Source organism: Antedon bifida, chromosome 1 (genome assembly GCF_963402885.1).
Source record: "Antedon bifida chromosome 1, ecAntBifi1.1, whole genome shotgun sequence".
In the NCBI taxonomy this organism is placed as follows: domain Eukaryota; kingdom Metazoa; phylum Echinodermata; class Crinoidea; order Comatulida; family Antedonidae; genus Antedon; species Antedon bifida.
The window spans coordinates 6,746,613-6,774,268 of record NC_136226.1 but is presented as its reverse complement, the minus strand read 5'-3'; the positions used below and the strand labels follow the sequence as shown (position 1 = coordinate 6,774,268).

Sequence of the window (27,656 nt, the reverse complement as noted above, 5' to 3'; positions counted from 1 at the left end):
GGAAAGGCAGTAATAATATATATAATATTCAATTCAAACAAATAAAATTAGATATTATTATGTATATTTGATATTTAATTAAAATCATTTATTAGACCTATACAAAATAAAAATATAATGAAATAATATAAATTATATATTATTATGAAGGTCATTTGATACGCTAGAAAAAACTCGCTCATGAAAAGTTTTTTTTCTTTTGTTCCATTTTCATCATTACAAAGGTAAATAAAATGCGGGAAATGTATTTATTCTGAAGTTTATAACATAGTTTTTTAGATTTTAACTTAAAACAATGTGTGAATAGGGCCTAGGACATTTCAAACTCAGTCTAATCTATTCTAGGCCCCCTGATTTTTTAAGATGCTTCTTCGCTCTCCCTCTCTCTTCACTTTATATATGGCTGGAATCTAGGGAATCAACAAGCAGCGTTGTAGGCATGGGCCTAGCCTAAACATCATGTTTATAATTTTCAATTTTTATAAAATATTTTTAAATGCCATTATTCCTAGGGCTAGGCCTAAAATGTTAATAAATAGTGCGTAAAATTTTAATTAATAGGCTAGCCTAGTTTTTATTAAATGATGTGCAAGGTCCAAGGATTTTAATGCACAAGAATTGTAATATAGTCAAATAGCGCTGCACAATTTCAAATAGCCCTGGGCAATTGAAAATTTCTTGTCACACGGCTTGTGCAATGTGAAATCATTCTGTGCATAATGAAAGAGCTACAATCAGATTTATATTGTATGAATTTAAATCTTCCCTCAGATAAAATAGGTTCTTGTGATTTAAAAAAATCATGGAGCAGAGTGAAATTTCACCAACAATTGATGGAAATGCTGAAGAAGAAGGAGTTGGATTTTTATTTAGAACCATGAGTAAGTTGTAATGAGAATACACCTGGTACAAATTCAATAAACAAACATATTGAAATAGATTCTAATTTAAAAAATGATTAAAACAATGGAACAAACCTCATCTAACCACTATTTGCACTATAATATGTTTTAACTGTTTAGCAGGTAGCCCTTCTCTCTACACTATCAAGCTAGTTTGACAAAAAAAGTGTGATGTGCCCAAATATGGTAGTGATATGCCCAAGTATGGTGATGATATGACATACATTGCTACTAATATTAAAGCTCCTCAGTTAGATCAACTATCGTTTCTTAGACAAATACCTTTGAGCACATTAAACTTTTTTAGTAATATAAGTGATAGGATAGGCCTGATTTTTTCTAAACAAGAATATGTTTTTCTTTTGAAAGTGGAAAGAGACCCAAGAAAAAGAAGGGTAAAACCAGTAGAGCGCCACCTACTTCAGCTTGACTTTGGATTGGATGACAGCGAGGATGATAGTGACTTTGAAGTGCAAGAGAAAGGTAAGAAATATTAAATATGCTTTAGCTTATTGTGTTGGTATTATTTTATTAATCATTATTGTAAATATGTAATATTTCCTTATTGTTATTAGATAAATCTGACCAATCAGACGAAGCGACTGATGAGGAAACTGATGAAGAGGGAGGTGACAGCACATCAGCCGACGATGATGATAGCGATGAAGGAACAGATAACTCAGAGTCTGATAAAGATCTCAGTGTCTCTGATATGATCCTCAAGGCAGAGTCAAGAAAAATTAAAGAAATGGTATTTTCCCCCAACCATTTTCATAGACCCCCTTTCCAGTCTAGTCCTGTGGGATGGGTTAATTGATATTCATTAATATTCAAGGGCCTCTCAAGTGTTATTAAATAAAAGGCATAACTCCTTCATATAGGTTATAATTAATTTTATTAAATTTTTTAGAATGTTTATTAAAGGAATCTGATATTAATTTTCTGTTATACTTACTTTGTATAGAGCCTTTCTAATTTCTCCTCAAAACATGATGCTATTAAGGTGCTGATCTGTGATGTGTGTCTTGGAGAAGTTAGGTAAATTGTTTAATTATTTTAATTATTCATAATTACTGTATTACATTATACTGATAAATAGACCACCTTTTCACTCCATATTTTAAAATTTTGTCTACTCTTAATTAGCAAAGACAATGATGAAATCATTGAATGTGATAATTGTGGGATACCAGTGCATGAGAGTTGCTATGGTGACGACAGCGAAGACACAAGTAGCGTTGAGACGGATAGTTCAACTGAACCCTGGTTCTGTGATCTCTGTAAGGCAGGTGTCGACAAACCTGTAAGAACATCTTTATTTGCGTATTTCACTCCAAATTATTATGGAGATATTGTTGTGATCATTAGTTATAATATGAAGTTTTGCACAAGTTTTCATAAAAATAACAAGGATATACATTGTACCTATAAACGGCTTGGAGAAGACATTTAAATATTGTATATACTAAACAGTACTGTAATTCAAATTTCACTACTGTTTATTAAACTAATATTGCAAGTGTCTTCTCCCAGTTGTTTATAGGTACAGTGTAACCTATAAAATGTCTCTATACCCTGCCATTCAAATTTACCATTCTCATCCCACATTGGCCATATAATATTTTTAAAATGTTCCCAACTATTCATTACATTTTTTTTTCAATTCAAATAATCTTTATTGCAATCTAAGTAAATAGAGATTGAATTTGACAGCAAAGCCTTATTTGACAAATAATTTTTTTTCAGAGCTGTGAATTGTGTCCAAACACTGGTGGAATATTCAAGGAAACGGATGCAGGAAAGTATGTAGTTTAAAAGTGTTTTCAGACACTGTAAATAGACAACAACAAATATATATCTGAGCAAATTCAACACGGCATAAATAATAGTGTTCAGCTCTGTCTACACTATCAAAAACTAGTTGATGTGCCCAAATATGGTGGTGATATTCTCAAATATGGTAGTGAGATGACATCATTATGTCCATATATGGGCACAACATTGTTTTGTCACATAAAGTTTGATATTGTAGACTGAGATTCAGTAGTATGTGTACGATATAAATACCATATGTGGATAACTATTGTTTATATTTCTTTTACTGTTTAGGTGGGTACATCTCGTATGTGCGTTATACATTGGTGGTGTCGCATTTGGAGATGTTGAAAAACTAAGTCCTGTTACTTTATCCGAACTTCAGCCTTCAAAATGGGGTGCTAGGGTAAGACTGAATCTGGATTTCAAATTGCATTGTAGAAAGAAAGAAACTTTAAAGAGACTTTGAAAATTGTATTGGGGGAGTTTGCAAATGTTCATGCTGTCTGGTTTTATGAATTTATAAAGAGGAAAATGTTTAACTTAATTATGTTGTTATTGAAAACGCGAGATGGAGATGGGGATGTCCTTGTAAAGCTCTGTCTACACTATAAAAAAAACTGTGATGTGCCCAAATACGGTAGTGATATATATCATTATTTCCATATATGGGAACATCACATTTTTTTGTCACATAAAGTTTGATAGTGTAGGCATTGTCCTTGAAATAAATGAAAACATGGGGCACAAGTGTCCATATATTACACTAGTTTACTAAATTAGTTATTAACAACTGTAAAATACTACTATAAGACTGATTATTAAATACATTGAATTTATTTAGCAATGTTGTTACTGTGAAGATGAGAGGTTTAGCTACACTGGTGTCTGCATACCATGTGATGCTGGAATGTGTCGCAACTATTCGCACGCTACTTGGTAAGTCGATTATATTTGTTTTGGAAAACAAATATAGCATTATTTATAAATAATTAGATAAAATTGCTATTTAAAACAAGTTTATTCTTTTATATGTTGTTCCAATGGCCATATTCAGCATTTGGATTAATCGAAGAGCGGGTTTTTATTGAATTAAAAAAATTATTGCATTGAAAACAAATCTCTGCATATTGTCTTTCAGTGACAATAAGCACTACAAATACATATTATTAATTCAAGTTAAGCTTAACTTAAGTCATTTTAATTGTATATTTAAATTATATAATTTGATTTAATTTTACACATTGTTTGCTCCACAGTGCACAGAGGGCAGGCTTGCTGTCTGAAGCATCACCTGAAGAGGTATGTACATAATTGTGGCCACAATTTAGGATTATAAGAAAAAATACTTAACTAGTAGAGATATACCAGAAGTTTGTTTACATTCCATGGTCCATGGTGATTTTAGATGGATTTTAGTTGTTAAGATTGAATATAATACCATTCATATCACACATATTTAAAAATGCTTTATATAGGTTTCTATATTTTAGTTTGATTGTTGATTTCGAAGTTATATATGTATATATATATATAAATCCAAAGACAAATTACTGAAAAAAATGACGATGCTGTGGGTATCAGTGGCTGGATCTCAATGGAGATACAAAAAAAAAAAAGCGAAAAGCTAAATCAAAACAATAAAGCAAACAGCCAGAATTGTTAGCAGAGCTTTCAGGCAACACTAGCCCTTCATCAGTGCAAGTATCTACGGGTGGAAGAAACGGGGTAGGGTCAGTTAAATGTCCATCGCAAACAGCTTGTACTACTTGAGGGGAGAGAATTTTGCAGGGGTAAGATGAGTTGGGTAGTTTTAACGGAGTAGAATCAGAATCAGTTCTAGATAAAGCATCAGCTGCATCGTTATTTTTTCCAGGCACATATTTAATGTATAGTATAGTATGTTTTCGGTGAAGTAGGGGGTTACCCCAGTGTACTTGTCGTTGGTATACACACATTATTCCCCCACATTTAATTCTAAATTACATTATACTATTAATATATATATTATATCACAAATAAAACATATAAATGCAGTTTCTTGTATATATAGAAAATAATATTGATTTCTTTTAACAGGACATTGCAGACCCATTTTATACATACTGTAAACTGCATGCAGATAAACAAAGCATGAAGCGGAAACGTCAAAACTGGTTAGCAGTACAATCCCACCTTAAGATTCACAGTCAGAACAAACCCAGTGACCTAATAACTGTGCAGCGAATTACTGAAAAACTAGAGAAATCACGCAAGAAATACATGGACCGAAAGAAGCACTGGCCTGCCCCATGGACACCTCCACAAAAAACTCCTAGGATGTTGGTGACCAGTGCTTCGGCATGTCGGAGACTGATGAGGAAAGCGGAACTACTGGGATTCTGTACGGATCGACCTCAGAAGAGTAAAGAAAGGTCGGATGGCTCAAGAAAATGGAATGTACCGCCCGCCTTTAGTTCAGATTTTATCAATTATTATTTAGGTAATCAAAATTGTCTATTTTCATGGAAACGGTATAATAAGCATTAATAATTAAAATCTCACAGTTTGCCTTAAGGCCAAATTACACAGACGAGCGGTAACGGTAACTGAAAAACCGCGTAGCTTGCCCACATAGAATCCGGAAAACGCTCCGCGGTGTGTGTAAATGGTCATAAGGAATAACATACAGTAGATTCTAAATTTAATTGCTGTTACTGCTCGTCTGTGTACATTGGCCTTTATACTCTATACATAACAATATTTTTGTTATTACAAATTTAGATTTTTATCGTATTATTACTGAGATTTAGTATAAAACAATTCAATCCTCATTAAAATAATATTTCGTTAACTTGTTTTAATAGATCGTGATTCACGTATGACCCAAATGAAGAGTAACCTTGACGATCTTATTAATGCAAATGATGAAATGCGGGGTGAAAACCAAATAATAAGATTAAAATACGACAAGGTGAGATCACTGAATTTGTCATGAAGAATTTTTGATAATTGTCAGTAACAATAGTGATATACCTATAATCTATGTTACGTGAAATAATTGATCTTAACATGTCATTTTGACCCAGTTAACAGTTGAAGTCGAGAAATTACGTGTTGATAACAGCAAGATGATAGCAAGTGGAGAGGCCATCTTTAAATTACTGTCAGAATTTGGCGGAGAGCCAATACCTCTTCCTTCGGTACTGTTACCATATAAACCACGAAAATCACCCACCAAAAAAGACCCTGCTAAATCACCTTCAACAATTATTAATTTGTAAGTAGATTAAATTTTTATTTAATAATGTATATATTGTATCGTGCACATGTAAAATGTATATACAGTGAACCAACAGCTTTACATCCCATCTGAAAGATGAAACAATGAGAGTAAAATATCTTGTCTCTCCACAATCAATATAACATGGCACCTTTCAAACCACTGCCTCTTATATGTTAGTCCGATATTCCTTATTACTACTCAATATCACTAAAAGCTTAACTCAATATAATAAACTGTATACTATTTTGGTGCACCTGTGCTAATTTACTGTAATGTGTTTTAATTTTTTTTTTTAAGCTGTGGAATATGTAAGAAGAATCACTCCCAACATCTACTAGCCCAGTGTGACACCTGTAAGAATCATTACCACTTGTCTTGCTTAGACCCACCACTTACCAGGATGCCAAAAAAGACTGCGTTCAGTGCCTGGTAAGTATCTCATTGACTGCTGAATTCAGTGCCTAATAATTACCTCTTTGACTGCAACATCATCTTAAGCGCTGTCTACACTATCAAACAAGTTTGACAAAAAAAGTGTGATGTGCCCAAATATGGTAGTGATATGCCCAAATATGGTAGTGATATGACATCATCATGTCCATTTATGGGCACATCACAATTTGTTATCACATAAAGTTATGCAAGGCTTTATAGTCCTATATAAGATTTCTATGTCTTAGGCAATGCTCAGAGTGTGTCACAAATGAAAGTGAAACATCTCCACATGAAAATGAAGAAGAAGGAGATGATATTAAACGAAGGAAACGAAGAGTTATCAAGGAACCAATCAAATTTATCTCGCAAGAGGTTATGCCTTCTAAAAAGGTATATACACTGTTGCTCTACATGTTTTGTTGCTCTTTTACTGCTGCATGCCTTTTTATCTTATTAGGATCGTTTCATGCATATTTTATAGGGAGCTTTAAAGAGAGTTAAACAGAACAACAAATTAGAATTATTAATTTATCTAGCAAGAGGTTATGCTTTCTAAAAAGGTATATACAGCGTTGCTCTCCATGTTTTGTTGCTCTTTTACTGCTGCATGCCTTTTTATCTTATTAGGATCGTTTCATGCATATTTTATAGGGAGTTTTAAAGAGAGTTAAAGAGAACAACAAATTAGAATTAATAATTTATCTTGCAAGAGGTTATGCTTTCTAAAAAGGTATATACAGCGTTGCTCTCCATGTTTTGTTGCTCTTTTACTGCTGCATGCCTTTTTATCTTATTAGGATCGTTTCATGCATATTTTATAGGGAGTTTTAAAGAGAGTTAAAGAGAACAACAAATTAGAATTAATAATTTATCTTGCAAGAGGTTATGCTTTCTAAAAAGGTATATACAGCGTTGCTCTCCATGTTTTGTTGCTCTTTTACTGCTGCATGCCTTTTTATCTTATTAGGATCGTTTCATGCATATTTTATAGGGAGTTTTAAAGAGAGTTAAAGAGAACAACAAATTAGAATTAATAATTTATCTTGCAAGAGGTTATGCTTTCTAAAAAGGTATATACAGTGTTGCTCTCTTTACTGCTGCATGCCTTTTTATCTTATTAGGATCGTTTCAGGCATAGTTAAAGGGAGCTTCAACAAGAACAACAAATTAGAATAATTATTAATTTTCTTTAGGTAAGCAGATCAAGAATAAGAAAAAGGAAAAGAGTAAGGAAGCCAACAGCATTGAAGGCAGATGAAACAAAAGAAGACGGGGTATGATTTAAACATTATCATAACTTTCAATCCATAGCCTCTTGTTGCATGGTGCTGACTGCTAAAAGGAATCTCTAAGTCATAGAGTGTATATACTAACAGCCTTGAAGCAAAGAGTGTCTAAAGCTGATATTTGGATCTTACAGTTGTGAAGAGCTTTTAAGCTCTTAAGACAATATAATATTAAAATATAATATATCAATATAATATTAAAATATAATATATCAATATAATATTAAAATCTATGGTGGGTGATTTTCATGATTAATAGCTCTAGTAACAGTACTGAATGAAGAGGTATATATATTGTTCCTTTATCATAATTGAAAACTCAGGCTTAAATACAGGCTCCCCTCCAAGTTTCCACAATGATTCAAAGATGGCCTCATCCACTGGCTACCATCTTGCTTAACGCGTAATCCATTTTTTTTTCAGTTCCAAAATAGATATTGGATATTCGATTTTAATTGTTGATTTTTACAATGAATTAATGTTTAAATATTGTAATCTTTTTGTTTTAGGAAAATAAAAAGAAACCTAAATTGAGTGAAGTAAAAAACAAATGTTCCAACTGTAGCGAAGAAGGGAGTGTTGCAAATCTTGTCAGGTAAAATAGCTGTTACATAATAATGTTAACAATTTCTAGCAACAGCAACACCATTTTTAACAATTATCATATATGATTTTCTAGATACACATAATGAAGAAAATATTATATTTATTATTATTATTTTATATATATATAACAATTTGAAAAAAGTTTAAATGGTGAAAAATACAAAACATGGTAAAACATTAGAAAAAGCTAAAATATTGTATCCTAAATGCATGTCTGTTTGGTTAGAGCCATGGGAAATTGATGGTATGGTTCTTGTAAGCCTTTGTGTGCACAATTTATTGCGTGCAAAACATCATATATGGGTCTCTTCATATTTAGTTAACCTAATCAATAAGTTATCCGGGTAAATTACTACGACCTTTGTTTCTTTAAATATTGAGATTGATAGTGAAAAATAAAATTCTGTTGAAAAAGGCTAAAAACGCCCAAGGCCTCCAGGCCAGGGTCACTTAGTGTTCCTAAACCAGGGGCCTCAGGCCTCTGGGTAACGCCACTGTGCATGTGATTAAAACCTGGTCATGAAAGTTTACAACAGTTTTAAGTAGTGCTGACGAGAACCATTACATTTATTTCCCATTGTCTAAACATTTATTGAAAAAAAAGAGCACAACACAAATGTTCACAGTACAATTTTGTAAATATCTGAGCTTGCCAGATTATTTTATTTGTGTTTAATCCAGTTGTGACAAGTGTAAAAATTGTTACCACTTTGGCTGTCTGAATCCAGCTCTGAAAAAGAGTCCTAAACAACGAGGATATGAATGGTTCTGCACCGACTGTGATTCAGAAGACGAGGAGGAACAAGCGAAAAGTTCTAAAGTGGAGCAAATTTCAACTACAAAGGCAATAGCGGACGATGAAGCACCTGTTGCTACTTAAAGTGTTTGTACACAGGTTCCTATGTAGCACTCGCATCCTCATTTAAAATTAAGTTTAGTATCATTGATGTACTGTATTAAAAAAAAAACATTCTGAAAATTATTGCGTTCTTGGAGTAAAGAAAATGTTTGGTGATTTTAGTAGCTAAGCATTGCATTTCTTAGTTTGCAGAGATATTTTGGACAACCGAGAACAGGGTTTTCAAATTTATTCAATAATATTCAATAATATTGCCATATATAGGCAAACCCATATATTGTGTTATCAATCAATATATTCAATATATACATTGAGGTAACACGCGTAGAACACATGATGTACGTCTGTGCAATGATATATAGTAACCAGTTATGTAAACAAATAATAGGGTCGAATTTTCCACCTATTTTCCGTAAAAATTTATTCAAAAAATGGCCAAATTATAGACTTTCCAAAATATGTATTGAGGTAACATGCGCAGAATACAAATTATGATATTATTAATTAGTTCTTTGAAAAAATAAAAGGGTCGAAATTTGGCAATTTACCCTAAAAATCTCTGTACTATAGTATAGAGATTTTTATTTTCGAAAAATAGCCAAAATATCGATTTATCAAAATATATATTGAGGTAACATGCGCAGAACACATGTGCATGTTATGATCTAGTAACCAGTTATGTCAACAAATAAAAGAGTCGAATTTGGCCATTTTCAGTAAAAATCCTGTACTATAGTTCAGGGATTTTTGCGAAAAATTTCCAAAATATCGACTTTAAAATATATATTGAAGTAACATGCGCATAACACATTATGTGCGTCTTATTAAGCATGTCTAATTAAGCTATAATAGTAACCAGTTATGCTTATGCAAAAAAAATATAAGGGTCGAATTTGGCCATTTTCCGTTTTTTTTTTTTCATGTACTATAGTATAGGGATTTTTCAAAAAATAGCCAAAATATCAACTTTTCAAAATGTTTATTGAGGTAACATGCGCAGAACATATGTGCGTTTGCGCAGGTCAAATTAAGATAGTATTAAGTAACCAGTTATGTCACAAATAAAAAGGTCGAAATTTTGCCATTTTCCGTAAAAATCCTGTATTACCTGCATAGTACAGGGATTTTTCGAAAATTGCCAAAATATTAACTTTTCAAAGTATATATTAAAGTAGCATGCGCAAAACACATTAAGTGCATCTGCGCATGTCTAATTATGATAGTAATGAAAACAAAAACACATCAAAGGGTCGAAATTTGACCTGGTCCAAGTGAATTACTATTACGTGACATTAAAATGGCATATTCAACAAAAAATTTGAGGAAAAAAATAATTTAGGGGGACAATATATCTTCAATTTGGCCATTTTCGAAAATTCCCTGTACTACAGTATAATACAGATTGGCCTTGCTCTCATAGCACATGAATAACTTTTTTTGAATAACTCTACCTGCCTTTCCAAAATAATAGCAAAAGAAAACAATGAACTATAGTCTGAGACATGGCAATTATTTTAGATTAACGCGGTTACAATACAACAATGCTAATCAAGGTCCAAATCTATTTTTTTTAAAGTTATGCTTTGAGATTGAGGAAGGTGCTATTGTCAACATTGTGTATACTTCGCGGTTCGCTGAGATCGATGAATGGTTGGTTTTTTTTTCACGAAGGAACGGTTTGTTGTAATGACTCCTATCTGTATGCATTGAAAATCCAACGATATAGAATTTTATTTTAATAATTACAATATTTAAAAAATGGCTTCATCCCCTCTTTTCATGTTTTAAAATAATGTCGATACTATTTGACAAAAATCGTATTCATTTTGAGCTTAGACAACGTATTTTTATAACCTTCTTTGTTCCAACCATGGAGGTATAAGTTAAGTGTGACTGAGTGAATATTGAGAACAACCGATAGAATCAAATAAACTGCCGTTCAGAAATACATTATTTTAATAATTGCTACTTCTCAACGCCTCGGCCGTTTGGGTCATATAGTTAGGAATCAGTGTTAGTGTTCCAACTGAGTGAATCTTGAGAACAACCGATATAATCAAGTCATTCTACCGTCTTTTCAAGTCGTAGGAAATTACGTTTACCTGTCTGTAAGTGGTGATAAATCGATTCCACTTTTTTGACTTGTCCCTGGCTTGTACATGCTTTTTTTTAATGTATCGTGAAAGAAGAGTAGTTTAATGTTTCTTTAAAATAGTTAAGTCAATGTTAGTACTATAATAGCTCTACGGTTTAAGCAATTCAATGAGCACAATAACACATTTTTTAATATACAAAAAAATGTGCATCAAAAGCCGGTTAACAATAGATGATATGGTTCGACGAGTTTCAATTGCAGAATTAGTGTTCATTTACTTCAATGAGTTTCCCCTCTATTCACAGAGCCAACATATACAGTACTCGGTTCCCTTTAACCAGAGTATTATTCGTTCATGTTAGTCTGAGCAGGAAAGAGTAAAGAGTTTTGATTGAATATGGAACCTCTTGATTTCAGTAGATACAGACGAATAATCAATATCAGCAAAAGAGATCTTCCACGATGTACATGTCATGAGTTAAGCAACGAAGAATATACGAGTTACGTAAACTATTACGATGAAGTTGGAAGCAAAAGCAGTCAAGTTGTCACAGATACGGCAAAGTTACAAGACACAACAATCGTTGAAAGACAACACGTCACGTCTCCTATAGACCTTAGTGCGACGAACCTAAGTACGGAACTTAACCAGTCAATGATTGATTTAACTTCGCTAGAGTATTCTGATAATCTACAAGATTTGGAACAAGATAAAACCATGTCACCAATTGATTTAAGCAACAGACAGAGTGAGAAATCGATTACTGAAAAGTGCAAAGTTCTGGTATCTTCCAGTGAAATAACATCCGACGATGATTCAATTAAAGCTGTATCTGTGACTCAACTCGAAACCAAATGCTCATTCTCTGATACCAACGGTGCTGGATCGGTTTCTGATACCAACGGTGCTGGATCGGTTTCTAAAACCAAATGTGCTGGATCAGTTTCTGATGTCAACGGTGCTGGATCAGTTTCTGAAGCCATTGGTGCGAACTCATTTTCTGACGCTACTGGTACTAGATCACTTTCTGATGTCAACGAAAATAAATCCTGTGGCGACGGTACTATATCAATGATTCCCGTTATGCTTGATAATAACAGAACCTGGAATGTTAATGGATTTCGAATACCACTTCACATCCGAAGGAAACTAATTGCAGCATTTGAGGATAACCCCAGAAATTATACGACCGTTGCTGATAAGTATGGAATAAAAAGATCAACTGCCGGCAGCATTGTTCGAAGACACAGACTAAAAAGTGAAAATCACAACAATACTTCTAATGACGTAAAGCAAGATAAACGATTATATAAAAATCTGCAGCGTTTCTTGACATTAACAGACGAACATGGTGGTTATATTGAAATGACATGCTTAACAAAACATGGTAAAATGGTGTTGAGTGCAAAGAATTCACACGAGAGCTGCGGTTCAACCACCACAGACATTAAGAAACAACAACTCCATTACTGCGAGTGGTTTCTACAACATGGAATAAACGGTCATTGTATTTACATTACAGAATTGGTGTTTAGTATACTGCCACATAATGTTACCTCAAACGATAGTCGTTCACAAATACATTTAATTATTGCTGCTTCTCAACGCTTCGGCCGTTTGGGTCATAAAATACAGTTAGGACAAATCAGTGACCATTCTCGAAAAGAATTTCTAGCATCTGTAGCTTCTAAATTAAATGAAAAGGACCTGAACTTCTTCATCTTTGACAAATGGTCAAAGACTAAACTTGATTATGACTCGCCCGTGCGGGAGAGGATTTCTATGATTTTTTTACCACAAAATTCCGATTTTTTAAGCATCTTTTCTGCCATGGTCTATCGCCTAATGAGCGATGTACACTCGATCCTATCACAGCCTGGGATGCTTGCACCGGTCGACTGCCCAGGTACTGGGTTATCGATTGATAAACATTACAACTTGGTTGTATGCAAACATCTCGATGACAATATCATTAAAATAGAGCAGATACAATTCGCATCTTGGTTTCACAACATTGTGAAACAACTGAGTTCATAATGTAGACATTGGATGGCCGCGTTTATAGAATTCTAAATTTGTAATTTGAAATTTAAAAATCAGGGATAAATCATCATAAATTATCAGAATAAAATGGCTATTTGGAAGATTATTCCAAAGACGAGCAAAAGTAAAGAATAATTATATCTACATTCTATAGTATTAACAATATGCATCACATACCGTAAATATTGTTTAAACAATTACCGTAAACACGCGCGAGTATTGTGAAATGACATTCTCTTTTCTGAAGTTTATTATAATATAATTAACTAGAAAACGTACATACTAAACGAGTGAAGGATTTTAAAAGCACTCTAGCCTAAATTTAATTTCATACACGAGAGGGAGGGAGATCTGGTGGTAGTATATTGAAATTAATTATTTCACGATTATGCAGGTCTAGGATTTTGCTCTTTATATCTAACATGGCATGTTCTTATTGTACATATAAAATGATTACATAAAATAATACTCTTTGCTTTTCAAATAACTTGTCTTTGATTTTTGTGAAAAAATAAGCTGCATGCCTATTAGGACGCATTGGGGCTTACAGTATATAATAGACCTAATCTTTTGTAATGAATGCATGAGATCCTGTGCTTAGAACTACAGCAAGGGAGAACAATGTTAAAGTTCAAGTACGCCGATATTATATAACTTATCGAGTTATGGTCTTTATGAAAACAACAATGGCAAATCTCTATTCAATAGAATAGTCGGGCTCTAGATAGGGGACGGTTTCTAATTCAATTATATGTTTATAACTGCGGAACGACGATTATATTCACATTATTTATTAAGAAAGATTGTTGACAAAAAAGAAAGAAAGAAACAACAAGTCAATACAACTGTCGGTCAGTAGGGGAAACTGTGGTTTTAAATTTACATTTACATGTTGGCAAAGATCAAGGCCTACTATTCAATGTGAATATACAGTATACTACACTATATTATATACATTGTACTCTACTATTGTATCTATTATTGTATGCCCTCTTATAATGTACATTATAAACTGGCACTAGTTTTACCATTGTTAATGTTTCATTTTGGGTGAGAACAAACAATTGCATCTTAACAAAGCGAAAAGTGCGGTTCATGCATGGACCTATAAATTATAGATCCATGGTTGATGTTCCCATTGTTTACGTATTTAACATCAGGTCAGGTGCGACTGCTCTACTTAAACAATTGTTGTCGATTTTCAAGGGGGGTGGAGGCCGGGGTTGTTATTTGAGTATGTTATAATTTTACACCCAATAAAAAAGTATAAACGCGCCCTCAAATAAACGCCCACTAACAATAAACTCTTTGTATAAATATGGTACATTTTAAAATATCAACTTTAATTTAAATGATAATTGTTAAATGATTGTTTTTTGTATGTTACTTTGTTCATAATGTATGTATATTTCTAGCAATCATTTTACATGTGTGAATATTTCTATAATTAATATTAAGCGTTTTAAAAATTGATTTCTCTATTTTGAGATAAGTAACATTTTTAACATGATGAATTTCAAGAAGAGTATTACACCTCACTTTCCTACTATTGTTTAATCAAATAAGGACAACTTCAATACATATTTGTTTATTATTTATTATCATCTAGTGAATCTAACTTCATTAATACTGCAATTTCTTAATAAACAATAACATGATTAATTATAAAATATATCGAGGTAAAGTAAATGATGAAAATAATATGTTTTAAGATGTATTGTCCCCCAAAAACATGAAAAATGAAGATTAATTAAATCAGACTTTGAATATGTTATTTTGTAGTTTTGATAAAGAATTTCCATAGAAAAAAAAAAAAAAAAAAAATGTTTTCACTTATAAAATGACAAAATAAATGGTTAAATTCAACCAAAAATCCATTGGCTGGCAGCCAATTTGACCATTTTTTGCTTTAAATTACATCTTTTTCATGTAAATACATTTTTTTTTTCGATTCAATTTTTGGTCAAAGTGGATAACTTTTATGTTACATTCAAATGGAATATTCAACAAAATTTTGTTTAAGAATTATTTTTTCAGGGGGACAATACATCTTTAATAGAAGTGAATGTTTTAGTGGAGCGGAACTTTGGTGCTCATTTATTTTGTTGGTGTTTTTGTCGCTTTCTATTGCACAATGTTGTACCACAGATAAAGAAGCAATAAAGTGAAATAAATTAAAATAAATCTTTTTCAAAAAATCAGAGGGCGTACTATTTAATATTTCGTATTAGAGATACAGATAACGCAATATTTTTTGTCACAATTTATCGATTTTCCTGAAATAAATAATAACTTGTTGGTAATTAGCTATTTGAATATTGTGATCGTTATCGTGCACACACACTTACAAAGCAAGTAATAATAGTACTTATAATGAACATATGAATATTCTTAGGAGTCCGTTTTAGGGAACTAAGCTACAAGCATTTCAGAATCATAAAACCCACCCACAATCAACTAGTTCATAAATTGTAATATTATCTTTACAAATTAAATATATAAATTTAATATTTTTGTTTTTATGCAATTTTGAATTGTTCAAGGCGGTGCCGACACTGTGCTTAATAGACTATCAGCTAGTGACACGGCTGAGCTTATACTTCCAGTCTCTGATAACTTTGGTAAAGTCTGCAAAGATAAATCATTAGTTGGCTATACATTCCTGTAAGCAGGGCGGGGGAGGGGTGTGGGAAGTGGTTTGTTTTTTTCTGATGAAAACCTCAACAATACTTTCAACAGTTTTAAGAAATAAACTATAATTTGTTCTTCTTTTGTTGAGTAGAGTGGCCAAGTTGTTATGGCAGGGGCGCAACAAACCATAGCTTTCCAATCGGCACAGGTTCAAGGCACTCCTCGGCCATTGTTCTGGTGGTAAAACAAGTCTCGGATAAGGACTGGAGGTCCAGAGTACACATATCGTGTGCACTTTAGAGAAGAAGAACCTAGTACATATTTTGGAAGAGTAGGGGGTTATCCCAGTGTACTGATCCATTCAGCCCCTGTTGCTGTGGACAGACGAACGGGTGCCGTTTGGTGGCAGCACTCAACCCTTACGCTCGGACCATGTCAAAATCATGCATACTCTTGACTGCAATAATGTATGACATAACACTGCAATTATACAGAAAAAGCTGACTAAATACTTGCATAACCAGCAAAACACAGTAGAATAATTTTGACATGGTCCCTAAGAAGACGTCATACTTATGAAATGAGATTAGCTTACCTGAGATACATGCCCATCTATAAGGTTGGCAGATGAAGTACTACTTGTAAAAACATTATCACTTTTTACACTGAACTAAAAAAACAAAATAAAATGTGTTATTCTTTATTGACCAATGGTATAACAGCCAGAGCTTTTGGGAAAAACTATTCCTTCATCAGGGCTAATGAGATTATAAGATATATAAATATATAATAATACAGAAAAAATGGGAAAGAGTTTTACCTGAGATGTGAAGGATCCTGCAAGAGGTACTAAAGAAGGCGTTTCCTCTTTCTTTGTTTTAATGCCACTAGTACTATCTATACTCTTGTCAATCAGTAATGTAAGTGAATTTGATGACATTGGACTCGTTTCACTAGGGCTCGTTGGTGGTTCTAGACTGTGTACACTCTCTCTGTTGATAATAACACGCAAAGAATTCAATAATGATTATGATTAAAAATAAAACAATTAATTGACGATTTAGATCGACGATTATGAAGGCATTTTATTTTTTTCATAATAAGGTGAATTTACGTTCTTGAGAACCCTGGAAACACTGTTTTCTTCCAAGGTGGTAAAGGAAGGGAATCATGAATAATGAATGCATCAATTATGGCATAAATATTATAGAGGGCGGTATGTAAGAATGTTTGAAATAACCACACTATAGAGATTTTCTGCTATCTCTCTATTGAGTACAAAGATTGGCTATTATACATTAAAATGAAGTAAATTATTAAGAAATAAAACAAAATGAAATCAACAACCAAAATGCTTCCCCTACCCATAAGTTTCAATGTCTATCGTAGAGCCAGCAGCATTCATTGTAACATAATCCATGGCAATGGATGGACCGCCAGAATTATCCCTACGTAAACGCCAATGTCCAGTGGTCAAGTGCTCTTCAAGTTCTTTTCTTGAAGCTAGATGGGCGTCCTTCCAATAACCTCTGAATAAAAACAAAATATGTTTTTCAAGTTTGCGACATTCAAACAAAGAAAATGAACCACTGACAGCAAATTGCTCCTTAAGCTGTTGAACTGACGGTATACAAGGGCTGCAATTATGTTTGAAAATTCAAAAATATATTGCAACATTCTGTTGGGTTCTAGCCACTTTTTATAATCTCTTTATTATACGTCCATAATAGATGTTCAACTATACACTGAACTCTACAAAACTGTAGCAAACTTGATAATCATATTTGAAAATATGCATGGATTATCACATGGTACATTAAGTATTCTTGTTAACATGGTAGAAACATTCACATGCAAAATACTACACTGATTCCCTTAAGCCTACACTATCAAACTTTATGTGACAAAAAAATGTGATGTGCCCATATATGGACATGATGATGTCATATCACTACCATATTTAACCATATCAGTACCACAATTGGGCACATAAAACTTTTGTTGTCAAACTAGTTTGATAGAGCCTTACATTTGATCTTGTAGTTCCAAAATAACATTCTCTAATTGCAACCTCTCCACATGAAATTTTTCTTCCATTTTTGTCTGGGCTTCTTGGCTAACTTTAACTTGTGTGAAGGCATGGTTGACTTGATCATTACACAGTTGTAACCGTTCTTCTAAGTATCTCTATAAAGTAAGCAAGAATGTTATAGTTTGTTTCTGCTTACATTTATGTTTTTCAGTTGACATATGAAGACTAATGTTATGGTGGCAAAATGTTTATGAAATACAACAGGTTAAAGTCACATCTAAGGGTCGATACAAGACATTGTTACAATTTATTATTGAATTTAATGTTATTTTCATGTGCCCAAACATGTTGGTGATATGACATCATCGTATCCATATATGAATACATCACTTTTTTTCACATCAAGTTTGATAGTGTAGACAGAGCTTTAAATAACAATTATTTTAATTGATAAAATGATATTTAATTTCACTGTTTTCATCATTTAAAAGGAACAATACATACCTTTTGTTCACATACGGAGGTATATTTAAATTTCAGTTGTTGCAACTGTTGTTCTATTGTCTGATCACTGCCATGTTCCTCCTCTTCTTGTACAGCTAACAGATTTGTGTCAACATCCATTGCTCTTTGTTGCATGGTACCGGATAGTCTCTCAACACAACTGAGGTATGGGGTATAGTCAATGACCCTGGCGACCCCAGTCTGTAAGTTACCGTTCTCTTTCAAGCAGAAACTATAATAAATGTAATAATTGGTTGTCATTAGAAATGTACTCCTTGAAAAATAAATGCATACAGTATGTGTTGATTGTACATTATGGGTGAGAGGTACTGTATGTGAGATTGTTAGGATAGAACAGATCAATCTTGCTGACCGCAATTACGATGACCATTCTGTGCGGTGGCCAAGAATTACCAAACCACCGCCGCAAAGACATTTCTTTACAACAAATTTCATTCTAACATTCCTGAATATCTAAAGTAGAATCAACGGCTTTGGTAGTGTGTTGTGTGGTTTAGGAGGAGATAGACAACAACATTTTGGGTTAGTAGTATGAAATACGGAGGCCTTTTCCTCAACATCTTAATGTTTGTTTGTTGATGTTTATTATAAATAGATGTGTACTTAAGTGTTAATTTGTGCAGTTTTATAGCCTTTTATGACAAAAGCATAGTGTGTTTACATACTGATCTTATAATCAGTTTTGAATGAAGACTAGTAGTAGCATACCTGAAGTCAACAAGGTTTAGATCTTGTAAATACTCCCGCAATGATATTGCTTCCTCACTTCTCATAAATGATCCCTCTCCATAGAATATCCTGCAAACATAACATAAACTTGATTTACAGTGTGTACAGCTCTGTCTACACTATCAAACGTTATGTGACAACAAAATGTGATGTGTTCATATATGGACATGATGATGTCATATCAAAAGTATTTTTACTTGGGCTCTCTTGCCACAGATTACTGTAGCTGTGTAGATTCATTATTACTACTACTTGTGCAGAGAATAAAAGTATACCTAAATCAAGCTTACTTAAGCAATTTTTCATCTCGTAAACATTCGTTGAAATACTCGCCAAGTCTTTTCTCCATAAGTACAGTTCTTATCCATGCACGACCCTTAGGGAAAAAAGAAAAAAAAATCATTTTGCTGAATTGGTTTTTTTTTGCATGTACATTTCAAATATTATTGTTAAAACTTCAAAGATATAATTGATTACCTTTGACCTTGAATTATTGGCATCTTCCATGACGTGTAGACTTGCTAAGCAATTATTTGGAACATTGCGACATGTTACGTAAACAAAATCCCAAAATTCACGCGACTCTTCAAAGCGAAACCACGTTGACTCACCTGTGTCAAAAAGAACAACTGAATAGTTACTAAATAAACGATTAATGTATGTTTAACAACCCACTAAAATCCAACACATTTCATCATCCATATAGCCTCTAATTTAATTGAATGTCAACGTTGCTTTTCATGCATTTGATTTGACCAGAGCCAGCCTGCTTCTGAATGTAGTAATAATTATATATATACATATTTTTAGTAGATGGTATAGAAAATGAATACTTATTTTTGTTTAAAATATTAAAGTTACTGTATATTGCAGCTAGCTATTACTCATTTCAAACACAGGTTTCTCATTAGTTAGAATTAGACAAGAAAACGGTGGGATTATGAAATTGTACAGTAGTACTGTACTTTATCCAGACCACAGTAAAGTGCTTAATTGTTATATAGTTAATTATTATACTGGGCTAGATTACCTTTAAGTCTATGGCTAAGTATATGTTCTAGAATTGTGGCAAAATTTTGGAACTCTTCACTGGAATCATCAATACAATTGTACATAGATTTTTCTTTTAGACTTTGTATTGTCAACCTGAAAAAGAATATGTACAAAATGAAATCATTTCAATTACTTTGTTAGCGCAACTTTCTTTGCACAACATAATATTATATAATCAATAATGTCAATATGTATTCTGCAAATTCATATCATAGCCATATCATAGCATACTACTAACTAAATAAAGCTACTAAAAAACTAACATTTTTTTAGCTTAATGATGAAGTCGAAGAAACAAATTTCACACTGTACTGTACGTACTGTTACTACTAGAGGCCTATATAGCACCCTACTAGGATATAGCCCGCTGTCTTACATGGCTAGGCCCAATACGATGATGTCAGTATGAGTTCAGACAGTATTATGATGCTCGGTTTGCTCTTATCTCTACTCTAGACTTAGACGGAGACTAGCCTAGCCAAAACTACCACGAACCTGCAAATAGACAGCAAGTTCCGCCGATGTCTAGTCATTTGTTTACGAATTTCCTCAGATTTTCTATTACGAGGTACGTTAGTGGATTCAGTCTGTGCATTGATAAAACGTTTTAGCATTTCGATTTTGCTAAAAAATGTTAATAAAAACGGGATTTCAGGACGACGATTGCACCACCACACCACCATACGCGTGATGTTGTTATTGTAAAAATATAATAACCTTTGACCGCAGTGACAATGTCGCCCTCAAGCTTAATTTCAACAACCATAATCGAACTTTTTACCACTATTAATTCCAGGGAGTAGTCAATTTATATTATCGTGTATATGTTTATGTATTCTCATCTCAAGAGATTTAAATGAAAAACAAACAAAATGTTGTTAGAAATATAGTTAGGTCTGAATCGTATACCAGGTTAAGATTTGGTCTAATGCCGAATACAATTGAAAATAAGACCAGAAATAAGATCAAGAAAATACTGAAACACTAAGGCTTGTCTATTAGCTTGATTCTGGAAAGCCTATCTATGTGTTCCAATATCTGCGTACGCATGTTGAAATTAACACACGGTTAATATGCTGTAACACACAAGGAATATGATATGATATATACTATTTCCTTTTTCAAACGCCTTCATGTAGGCCTGGCATATTTTCTTTTAAAAATGTATTTATTTTAAAAAATAAAAATCAATTGATCATCTTCGGTTAAAATTTAAATAAGGAATTATAACCATCGTCATTATCATCACCATCTTTAAAATGTAATTATATTTCACTGTACAAAGTACGGTGTTCATGCATTTGCACTGAACCGCAGCACAAGAATAACTTTCTTCATCCATATTGCTAGGTTTAATTACCATCATCATAATACCAATATCATTAGCACTAAGATGATGACGACTGTGTTATTACAAGTATACAGTTATCGCCATAACAATAATCAAAAGAAATTAATGAAAGAAGCAATTGGGAAATGTAATACTAGGATCTTGTTGAAATCTCATTTAGACTCCTACGTCTTTTGTGTTTAAATCGATGTTAGCTGAGACGGTTATTATATCATTCGATTACAAGTCCATATAATAAATAAATAGCTGTTTTTGGTCATTTGTTTGTGTAAAGAAATTGCGACAACAGTGTTTGTAGCAATTCTCCGTTGTTATGTAACTGTTTTATTTAGTTTTACGAAGTAGCGACAGATTTTCACAAATATAAAGGTAGGAAACCGCGTATGAATTATAATGTTTAAATAATAGGCACAAATATTGGTAATTTGCGTTGGTTTAACTATTTTCAAATTGATAGGCGAGGATCGTGGTTCCGATATCGGAACTGTGATGACTTTATTATCTATGGCGGCGTTACCAAAACAATTAAAGTTTTCACGCACAAATTGGATGAGAGACTTGTTTGGTCGAAAAGCTATTATACTATGGAATTCATTACCGGAGGATGTAGTATCTTCAAGAAGATCAACATCAATTTAAGTCAGGTCTCGAACAGGTCCAACCACCTTTAAAAATTTGCGCCGTATTCGAGATTTGATGTTATTTTCAAGAGGGGCTTATAGGCATAGCTTAGCCTCGACTCTGGACCCAACAAATGCTGAGCTCCGGAAACAAGTAAACGAAATTTTAACTGAATATATAGCGATTTTACATTTTGCTACCAACCATTTGCTTTCCGTTGAATAGATCTCAACTCAGCTTTTCAATTATAACCTTTTGTTTTTTTTTTTTTTTTTTTTTTTTTTTTTTTTTTTTCTCTTTTGTGGTTAACCACCACCTTTATTCATTTAATATTTAAAAAACTAGATAACAGCAGTAGCTCGTTCAAAGAACTCCTGTTAGGAAGTAAATGTCAAGTAAAAAATCAATTGTATTCAATAGCTGTGTACGTCATATACATAATTAAAATTAAAACTGAACTTAAAAAACCTGTATGCCAGAATCCTTGGATTCAGTTTAAATATATTTTAAAAGAAATGAATATACTAGGCATGTTGTAACGTATAAGTGACATCCATATTTGTATTTTAAAATGTACAGTATTATATCATGTACAAAATGAAGTGTAGATTTTTATGGTTTTTGTATGCATATAATCAAAACACTATATGTAGGCCTATAAAGGTTAAAAGAGTAAAAATCAGAAAATAACGAAAAAAGTAGAAAACGGAAACTTAATGTATGAAAATGAAATGTGAACGAAATATGTATGAAATATAACCTTTTGTTACTGCTTTCTTAATTGAGGTGATGAATCTTTAATTAAAATATTTAAATTCAAATGCACCTTTAAGGCCAATTTACACTAGGACGATAACGATCGACGATAAATAGATAAGCATTCATTTTTCTTACATAAAACAAAATAATTTAGAAAGGTTTTCGTTCTAGAATTATAGAATACTCATTTATGCTGTCTTTGATAAAAATAATATTTAAAAAAATCTAATCAAATGACGTCATGATCAATAAAACAAATATTATATACACGATATTATTGCTCTTACTAATCATGACGTCATTTTATTGGACGTGTGAAAATATCATTTTCATCAAAGTAGTTCTAGAATAAAAACTTTTTAGATTTCTTTTGCTTTATGTATGAACAATGGATATTTGTTTATTTATCGTCGATTGTTATCGTCTTGGTGTAAATGGACCTTTACAGTTATGGTTTCATTTTGGACAATATCACTAAAAGATTATTTTTTCTTTTTCTCTTTCGTGGGGCCAACACACTTTTGTTTCAATATAACTAAAAGATATATAATATCTGTAACCGTGACTTTTCAGTTCCATATAATACGAACAATAAAATTGGACTCGCTCTCAACGCCTTCGATATCTCACGAATGAGCAATAAAAAGAAATTTAATTGTTTGTTTAGCATTGGTGCAACGGACTAGTAAGTTATCTATGAAAGTTAATGAGTTATTGTGTAAGTCAAGAGTAATCAATAGCGTCCAAAGATCAAACGTAGCTGAATAATGTTAACTCGGCGGTCATTGGGTGTTTCTTGGTAAATGCGCGTACCGTCTGCTGGTCATGGGTTTTGTTGTTGTTGTCTATCATCCGTATCATATAGGCATAGACGCGATAATATACTGTAAGTACACCAATAACATTAAACCATTAATTTAATTCAATTGTAAGTAAATCGCTGATCATACGTTCATGTGTATTAGGATTATTTCCTTGACGCTTAAGATTATTATAGCAGCAGACGACGTTGTGTTTCGACAAATTGAAGAATTCGAACACTGTAAAATAATTAACAGTATAAGTTATTCTGGTGGGCATCTCGTTGTGTGATAGGCCTGAACATTGGAAATATGAACATGTTAAGATGATGGTTTACTTCGATGTACCTGTCAACTTTCAACTGACAAATAGTTCATGTTTATAGAAGTTCTAGGTTCATTAGTGTTGTTTGGAGGAAGTAAAGTAAAACATATCCGTGATTATAACATTTCAGGTGCAATTTTATGAGTGAAAATGTTCGAGGCGATATGCTTTCTAAATTCAGCTGCTCTGAATATTCTTGGTTTCAAAAATAGAATTTCACATTAGCGATATCAGGTCTTTATATTCCGTCTTACTAAGTATATTACAGTACTTGTTTGAGGATAACGGATCTGTCATTAGGCCCTATATTCTATACGCTTCGACGTCGTATAGACATAGAGCGTTCTATTATTTTGTGCCACTGCCATGCCAGTCCTGTCTTGGGTCGCCCCTCCCACCCCCACCCCATACATTTTGCAAATTGTATTGCAAAAGAAGGACATCAAATTAAGCTCAGCATTTTCAGGCCCTGTGCATCCGCCACTGAATGTTGCAAATAGAATATCTCCGGACAAGGAATCCAGGAAGTGTGTGAATGACTTTAAGTAGGAGGAGTCTGCAAGAAGAATAGAACCTAATCCAAATCACCCTTCTCTCCGAGTATTATGCGGATGGACCACTAGGAAAGAGGGGACGCTGTGACAAAGTAAAAACTTGTGGGCTAGAGAAACTTCGTTCAGAGATAGACATTAGGTTCTTCCTGTAATCCTTGATACAACAATCATACATTATACATTCCCCTTACCGAACTTAATCCCCCATTACAACAAACGTCGATATTTTAGACAATCGCGGTATTGAATTTTCAACTCATAGTTTAAAACGGAACTTTGACATTAGTATATAGTAGTTCGGCGTAGTGTTTTACAATTGAAAAGAAATTAAGATCCGTATTTAGTGTAATAAATTATGTTCATCAATAGTCATTAATTTTCAGGAGATATTACATGACGGATGTCAGTAAAATGACGTAAATAGATTGGATAGTCACGTGTGCTTGAAAAAGCAATGCAGAGTCCGTTGAAACTAGAGGAGGTGCGCCACGAGCAGCGCAGAGTGGCAGCGTTGATGCAAAACGCCACAGCACTGGTATGTAGGCACTTAAATAAAATAATTATTATGTTTTCTAATACAATTATTTCGTTTCTAAAGAATTGTGGTTTATCTTGCCTTAAATTACAATGTTTTACCTAAAATGATGTGATATTATTTATGACGATTGAGAATTTGTCTCTAACTTTGTTCCCCAATCTGTTCGCGCCAATCAAGCATCTACACCTCATCTTATATGTATATATAGAACGGTTTAAAAACAACAATTTAATTATTCATAAAAATATATATCGATTACCTTTATATTAAGTTATTATGCAGAGGAATATTAGATCCATTTATTCATTACGATTTTTATTAAATTATTCGGCACGCTTTCAGGTAGTTTGTTTTGTTCATTAGTTTTGATATTACATTTTGATAAATTCATTGCAAGACAAAAGCCCTTTGTCGTCTTTGTGCAAAGGCATTGTTTGTTATCCATCAGTTTGTTTCTTTGAATATGATAGGTTGTTTATTCTATCATTTTGTTTCTTTTAACACAGAGGTATCATTCGATCCAACCAAAGAGTGCATATTACAATCACATCAAGTACAATTATTTGACGAATCGACCATGGCGTTCGTTGGCTAGCAACAACACAGAAGATGATGCAACAGAATCTCAAAATATATCCTTACCAGATATTAACGGTATAAAACACTTATACGCCAAATACACAGGTAAACAGTATGTACCATTGACACAACGCAATGGAGGCGGCAACACTGCAAACGCATTTCCAGTCATACATTGTATAGGAGGTGACGTAGATAAAAAATCACTTTCTCAGAAGGTTTCCCGACGGCTTTTGTCAAATAATTTCGGAAATTTCTTGCCAAAAATACACAATGTAGACGAAGAAACGTGGCAACTGTATAACTCAAGAGGCTTAACGAACGTTAAAATTCGGTCACTTAAAGGTTTCACTCTGATGTCACCGTCGTCTCAATCAACGTCAACTGGATTACAAAGAAAGCCATCAACAGATACTGTTTATGATGACAGTACTTTACCAAATCGAAACAATTCATGGAAAACTAATGTTGTAAACGGTCCTCTAAAAGTAAGTGCAATACACGATGAGTTAAATAAGTTTGATGAAAAAAGGAAAAATTTGAAAACCAACTTAAGATACTCCGATAAGAACATGTACACGTCTACTCATGGAGGAGGAAATGGCTCGCAACATAGAGTAAAACTACCTAAAATCTCAACAGAAACAAACAAAAAAGGGAATTCAACCACCTTTCGATATACGCATAGACAATCTGAGTATAATTTACCGGTGAATGATGATTTGAAAGATATTATTGGAAGTAAAACAGATACAGAAATTCCACATAATGTAGGCCTGACATCATGCAGCAAAGGTAATCACGCAAGAAACAATTCTAGTCAGAATTCGAGGCCCAAACTACTGGTTGGTACGCCAGTCGAAAAAAGCATCGAAAACGATGAAAATTCATCTACTGAATTGTGTACAGATAAAGATGCGTTGAAAATCAATGGGTATGAAGATAAGGAAACGCATCAGGAGGAACAAACGCGTTCCGAACATTTTGATGATACCGATATGCAATCAAATTCAGAGAGTGACAACACAGATGAAACGGAAGATTCAGACGAAAGTGAAATTGACTCGGAAATAAACGACGTAAAAGGATCAACTTTAAAGGGTTCGTCAGAAGATACGTGGCGTGACGCTTATGTGAACGCATTAGCAGTTGCCCGCAGTAGACGTCAAACAGACACTTCATTTATGGGAAGTCAAATTTCTCGATCTTTTGCGTTTTCATATTTTGACCATGTGCCATATTGCAAATGCAAAAAATGTACGGAAAAGACCATGAGAAATAGAGGGCGGGCTAAGAAAAATGGATCAATAATGAAATCAATATTTGGTGACGTAAATATGTATGACTATTATAAGTCATAATCAAGTATAGATTAGTAAATACATTAAGTTCCATTTGATTTCTTTGTTACAGGAATATTTAACAACTCTATTTAATAAAACAAATTAATATAAACGTCTTTTAGAGGAGAGAACATTAATGAAAATATGAATACGCATGCGTTTTTACCTTCGATTCACTCCAATAAATTCGTCTAGTGGAAACCAGGCTTTATAGGGCCGTTTACAGTTTATTTCTTTAGTATGGATATTAAATTTCAGATAATAATTTAAAAGTGCTCTTAACTTATTTTATACAACAGTGCTCTAAAGCGGATTGGTTCCCTGCAGTTGTACGCAATACAACCCCGACGCAGGCGCAACGCGAGTTGACCACTTGCGCGCTGTGCTTACGTAGTTGCGTACAACGTGCAAGTGGGGACCAAGCTTAAGTTTACAAACACTCTGAAAACAATTATAGTTTTTATTATTTCAGATTTATTTCGCAATATAACGAATGTTAACTATTACAA

The 27,656-nt window shown here is 33.1% G+C and overlaps 4 protein-coding genes across 4 annotated transcripts; 3 read left to right on the top strand and 1 right to left on the bottom strand.

Moving 5' to 3' along the window:
• Positions 1-150: 150 nt before the first annotated feature.
• On the top strand, positions 151-9,596 carry LOC144853076 (PHD finger protein 14-like). Its single transcript, XM_078711101.1, has 18 exons — positions 151-224; positions 772-881; positions 1,272-1,385; positions 1,478-1,653; positions 1,867-1,940; positions 2,049-2,205; positions 2,649-2,704; positions 3,012-3,123; positions 3,562-3,656; positions 3,977-4,019; positions 4,797-5,199; positions 5,564-5,670; positions 5,786-5,976; positions 6,280-6,411; positions 6,663-6,807; positions 7,611-7,691; positions 8,213-8,298; positions 8,991-9,596. The coding sequence occupies exons 2-18, from the start codon at positions 803-805 to the stop codon at positions 9,187-9,189; spliced, it is 2,250 nt and encodes a 749-aa protein (XP_078567227.1). The 5' UTR covers positions 151-224; positions 772-802; the 3' UTR covers positions 9,190-9,596.
• Positions 9,597-11,554: 1,958 nt separating this feature from the next.
• On the top strand, positions 11,555-13,691 carry LOC144853060 (uncharacterized). The gene has a single exon (XM_078711100.1). The coding sequence runs from the start codon at positions 11,661-11,663 to the stop codon at positions 13,299-13,301; it is 1,641 nt and encodes a 546-aa protein (XP_078567226.1). The 5' UTR covers positions 11,555-11,660; the 3' UTR covers positions 13,302-13,691.
• A 1,303-nt stretch (positions 13,692-14,994) lies between these two features.
• On the bottom strand, positions 14,995-20,968 carry LOC144853044 (RUN domain-containing protein 3B-like). The gene is made up of 11 exons (XM_078711099.1): positions 20,773-20,968; positions 20,255-20,370; positions 19,702-19,835; positions 19,515-19,600; positions 19,204-19,293; positions 18,475-18,706; positions 17,968-18,125; positions 17,303-17,467; positions 16,759-16,930; positions 16,534-16,608; positions 14,995-15,935 (listed from the first exon to the last, which is right to left on the bottom strand). The coding sequence occupies exons 1-11, from the start codon at positions 20,958-20,960 to the stop codon at positions 15,846-15,848; spliced, it is 1,506 nt and encodes a 501-aa protein (XP_078567225.1). The 5' UTR covers positions 20,961-20,968; the 3' UTR covers positions 14,995-15,845.
• A 4,143-nt stretch (positions 20,969-25,111) lies between these two features.
• Positions 25,112-27,292, top strand: LOC144853031 (uncharacterized). Its single transcript, XM_078711096.1, has 2 exons — positions 25,112-25,222; positions 25,732-27,292. Exons 1-2 carry the CDS (start codon positions 25,142-25,144, stop codon positions 27,163-27,165), a joined length of 1,515 nt encoding a protein of 504 aa, XP_078567222.1. The 5' UTR covers positions 25,112-25,141; the 3' UTR covers positions 27,166-27,292.
• Positions 27,293-27,656: the final 364 nt, after the last annotated feature.